This window comes from Austrofundulus limnaeus, unplaced genomic scaffold (genome assembly GCF_001266775.1).
Source record: "Austrofundulus limnaeus strain Quisiro unplaced genomic scaffold, Austrofundulus_limnaeus-1.0 Scaffold175, whole genome shotgun sequence".
NCBI lineage: Eukaryota > Metazoa > Chordata > Actinopteri > Cyprinodontiformes > Rivulidae > Austrofundulus > Austrofundulus limnaeus.
This window is the reverse complement of record NW_013952577.1, coordinates 537,668-542,980: the sequence shown is the minus strand read 5'-3', so window position 1 is coordinate 542,980 and position 5,313 is coordinate 537,668. Positions and strand designations below refer to the sequence as shown.

The window sequence follows — 5,313 nt, the reverse complement described above, 5'->3', positions numbered from 1 at the left end:
TAAAACGAGAAGTGCAAAACAGTTTAATTTAACAAAAACACCTGATCATTCCAGTTTAGATTTACAATTTGAACAAAATTAAAAACATTTTTAGTGAAAATCTTGTTTAAATTTAAATAATTGAAATTGCATATACAATCCTACTTCTTTAATGCAAACACAATTACAGGATAAGAAGTATTGCAGGAATGAAAAATAGAAATTAAAAGTGTAAAGTTCAGAAACAATGATTATATCATCCTTAGTGTGTGATTCTGTCRGTACTTCAGATGTCTGTTATCGACACCATGGACACTTCCACTTTGTGTAAACATTTCCACCAGGATCAGATTACTTCAGATCAGTAAGGGTAAAGAAACAACAAACTATAAATGAGAAATAAAGAATATGTAGTTTTCTGATGAACCACATTAACATCTGTCCATTTATTGTGTACAGCTCAGTAAACCTTGCAAGTAAACTCCACTGAAAACTTTACACGCATGAACATTTTTATCAACCTTGATTTAGATTTTACACAAGTTCTTCATAATTATCACCATTATTTTCACCAGTCGGTTCGTTCTGCTCATTGTTTCTGGCTTCTACATCACTATCGGATGCAACACCGGAGGCTTCGTCTTGCATCCGTGACCAGACCTCCTGGATTTTCTTTGGGCACCACACAAACTCCTCTTTAGGAGTGTAATTTTCGTAAGCAAACTTTATGAGTCTTCTACGCTCTTTCTTATCCAGAACAGCAAACAGAAAGTAGTTGAGGACACTTTCTTTGACAGCTGGAAGTTTTCCATGGATGAGAGTCTCTTCCAGGAAGAAGTGGACCAGAGGAGCTTGGTAGAGAGGATATCCCAGGGTTCCCAGGCATTTCAGGATGCGGGTGATGCGCAGATTGTTATGTGTGTGACTAAAGAATAATCAAATTGGATTTAAAAAAAAGGTAAAAAACTGCACTAAGAGTGCGAACCAACCACAAAATATGTTTAAAATATATCCTTAAAACACAAAAAGTAAAAGAAAACGTCTTTATATTTAAGAAACTTGGCATAATACACCRGATGTTACCCATTCTGTCACATAATTGGCATATTTTCTTTTGAACTTGGCTCAGCTAAAGTGAAACAGGAAGTGACATCAAAGAAGAACTGTAAGAAAAAGAACTCCCTGGTTTTTGTTTGACAAAAATAATTTAACTCTGTTCATCTCTGATAGTGACTCAAATTAATCTAAAGAAACATCAGATTCTTCTCTACAATCTGTTGTTAGAAGTAGCAATGCTGTGTTCACATGCAGACATTCCCCTTTGTCATCACTTCCTGTTGCAACTCATGCAAATATATCAAGTGTTCATCTCAGTGGTGTGATTTTTTTTGTGCATTATGTTTTTCAATGCTRCCTTTCAAAAAATGCATTTATATTTATTACAAAAAGTCACCATCACAAGCAATTTAAACTGTGGAGATAGTTTACCTGTTAAGATTGTTGTATCTTTCCTTCCAGTTCGGTGCTCTTTTCACTGCWCCTGTTTTCTCATCTTTCAACGCCATGCCATAGAAATCCAACATGAGCTTGTATGACTGCAGGAGATTATATTTTGCCWGGGAGTTTTGACAAAAATCCTAAAGGAAATGCAGAACTTCAGTTTGAAACTTTAAATCTCACGTTTGTTCAAACTGTTCTCTTTCACCAGGTTACCTGAATTTCTTGTTTTGTCAGTGTGCTGGCCTGATAGTTCATCCCCGGTTCTTGCAGAGGAAACAACCTTTGAAAGAAAACTATAATTACAAGCCAGATCAAAATATTTTACTTTGCCTCTGTAATCAAAGAGAAGCTTACCACTGAATGTAGGTGTGCACAGATTCTAGTTTGGAATAGTTTCCCCACCAAGTGTTGTGGATTTCATCTATGTAGAGACCTGTTAACAAATCCAAGACAAAATACATAAACAGATTTATGATATAAACACCTAAACAGATTAGAATTAAACAGATGTATATATTATAATCATAAAGACTGGGAGAATTCATGCAAAGGTTTACAAAAGCTAAAACATATTTCCTGATAAAGACTGATAAAACAAATCTCATTAACCTGAATGTGCAACTTTAAATAAAAAATACTAGAACGTAAAAAAAGCTTAATAAGCAAAATATTTCCAACATTTTCACTGACTTTATTTTTCTTGTAAACACTGTGAACTCAAGACATTACACGATTTGTCATATGATTCTATTTATTTATGTCAGTGAATTGCTGCAACTTAAAACAACTCTAATATCCAAGATTTCATGCAAATGCCATTTTAGAAATCTCTGTTTAAAATGGTATCTATGACAGGTAAGGTATATTACTTGAATGTTACTTTTCAACAAAGTAATTACTGGACTATCCCTTTAAGCGAAAATGCATAATTTTAGGACACTGGAAAAGCTGGATAAAACCCATACAGCTACAGAGTAGGGTTGGGCAAAATCAAATTGTGCGCAATTAATTTTCTGAAAAACTATTTGCCTCTTTGCAAATAATGCACAGTGCCACATGACTTGTTTTTGTGTGATGCACTCTCACGTGTGGTACGGTGCTATAGAAAAAAATGTGCTGTTCAAAAATGACACGTCTGAATAAGAGCAGGAATCCACTGGATTTCTTCTCAAAACTTTATTCTCATCTGACTCCAGTCAGGTTGATACAGCACAGCATTCAGCACAGGCCTAAGCGTAAGGCCTTGAACTAAAACCCAAACAAAGTCAGCCCAGTCTGGATCTAAACAGAGACTCTGCAAAACACTTTTAATAAACACTTCTAAACTTCTTCTATAATAACGACTTTATAAGCTCTTCAGGCTCTTCCTGGTTACACACCTAAAGGTGTTACCTTTTACGTCAGACGTAGAACATAACCAGGTTTTGTTTATACAGACAGACAGAACACAATGCACACCAACTGGTTTAACCTTATGACTGCAATGATCAGGAAGTATAAAATACAAAAGTGCATCTAACATGCAGTTAATCAGTTACAAAAGTTCCTTCAGTGTGTTACTAAAGATCTGCTGCCACTCCTTATTGGTGAAAAATTGCTTCAATTCACAGCTTACTGTTAACTTGTTAAAATGAAGAAGTTAGTTTGACTGATGGTATATAAGTATAATTTTAGAACACAGTAACTGATTTAGAGTCAAAAACATGAAAGTGTAATTGTCATCTGTTAATCGTGATATTATTCGTTACTGCTTAATGCCACAAATGAATCGTGATTGATTTTTTTTTGCCAATATCACCCAACACAGCACAGAGGAACTCCTCACTGACAGACCCAAGCTGAGTTTCAAACCTGGTCTAAATGTACGAGAACTAAAATATCTTGGATTCCTATTGTCTGATCTGAAATAATATTCAAAGCGAATATAAATGAAAGGCCAAGCATTTATAGAATGCCTATCGCCCACCATCTTTCATGCCTGTGTTTTAAACTAAAAATGTCTCGAGCCGAGAGAAAATGGAAATGCAGCTGTTTTGAGCCAATCTTGTAAATGGAAATATATGTAATCTTGTGAGATTTAACGAGCTGTAACAATGCTCTGAGACCATCCACACAGTAAAATTAGTCATGCCCAGCTCTGGCCCCATACAATGCACTAATACTCTGCCTCAAATGTGGACCATGCATGGGCCAACACAACCCAAACCAAACCACAACTAGGCCACATAAACAAAACCAGAGGTGAACCATGGATGGGCCAGCACCACATAAATCAAACTACAACCAGGCCAGTTATTGCATGCCATCAGTACAATCATTGCCAGACCTGGCCCACATCTGGTTGACATGTGGGTATGTTGAGGATGACTCTCAGCTACTAACACACTACCACACCTGACTTTAGCTATTTGAGCACATAAAGGTAAGTGCTGAACTGCCAGATGTTTAAAAAAACGTAACATTACCCAAAACTGAAAGTCAAGATGTTTGAGAGTCCAATTTCCTTCACCATCACAACGCACTCAAAAAATGGTGGAAAGTTCAGCATTTACCTTTGTATCCTTTCAAGCTGTTCATTGGACTTAAGGTGCTTGAATATCAAATAAAAAAAACTGAAAAAATGAGGGTGTTCAAAAACTTTTGACCAGTTGTGTATTTTGACAAACGTTTTACAAGAATTAACACACATATTCACACATATACACACACACAGGCAAAGACCTTATTGTCTCTCGCCTTCAAAAGCAGGAGATGAACCTTCAGCTCCAACCATTAACTGTTCTGATTTGAAGCTGGACCAGCCTTGTCTCTTTAGGTCCTAATCATTACACAAACATCATACAATGTGTACAGGCCTACCGTCTGGTAAACATGGTGCCTTTCCAAGGTAGAACTGTAAATTGGGCTTCCCATCCTATTGAAGAAAAAAGTAATTCGACTTTAATGCAGTAAAAAGTATACAATTAGTTTAAAGAGGAAAAATTACACAAAATTAACTTTTTTTTACATTTTTTTGCTTCAATTTGAGTCTATTTGTACCAATTGGAGACTCCGCCCATGTTAGTTCTGCTGTTTTTACAACAGTCATGGAGAACAGAGATGCGTGGTTTTATTTTAGTTTGATGGCAATGTTCTAGCAATACTGCCAAAGAGAGTTGTAGTTTGTAAATAATTTCACGATGGACTTCTTTGGAAACTTCAACCAGTACACAGCAGGATTTTCCCAAAGACTTTCTGCTGAAGGAAACTTTTGTCCCTACTGTTCCTCACAAATCTGCAGATGATGGTGGTAAGTTTTAGTTATGAATGATTTTGTGTATTACATCTAATGACAAGGTTTTGTATAGCCCACAGAATGTATCCTAACTTGTTCAAGGAACCATAATAGGTGCTCTTTAAAACACTGACTTGTACTTACAGGTGACTGTTGTTTCCTGGTGTTGATTTGCTGCTGAAGGAAACATTGCATATACAATTAAACCATTACGTTCAGAATTTGAACATAGAACGAGTGTATGTGTGTRTGACTCACTGGATAGTCATGTCTGTAGTTCTGCATGTCCATAGCAGCATTTGTAAACCTGCTGAACTTATACTACAAAAGGAAACATACAGTGGGAAAAATAAGTATTGAACACGTCAACATTTTTCTCAGTAAATATATTACTAGAGGTGCTAATGACATGAAATTTTCACCAGATGTCGGTAACAACCCAAGTGATCCATACATACAAAGAAATCAAACCATACATGTCCAGAAATTAAGTTATTTGCCATTCCAATAATGTGGAATGGCACAGGGAAAAAGTATTTGTCCCTGTGCCATTCCACATT

The 5,313-nt window shown here is 36.0% G+C and overlaps 1 protein-coding gene across 1 annotated transcript in view; it reads right to left on the bottom strand.

Annotated features, from left to right (window-relative positions):
• The window catches only part of LOC106524063 (opioid growth factor receptor-like protein 1), a gene marked incomplete at its 5' end in the record, with an annotated part of 8,727 nt that continues 3,414 nt past the window's right edge, over positions 1-5,313 (bottom strand). Inside the window, 7 exon segments of the mRNA XM_014017701.1 lie at positions 1-904; positions 1,468-1,616; positions 1,693-1,759; positions 1,834-1,912; positions 4,339-4,393; positions 4,898-4,930; positions 5,012-5,074. Of these exon segments, the coding sequence (XP_013873155.1) occupies positions 514-904; positions 1,468-1,616; positions 1,693-1,759; positions 1,834-1,912; positions 4,339-4,393; positions 4,898-4,930; positions 5,012-5,074 (837 nt within the window). The 3' untranslated portion in view covers positions 1-513.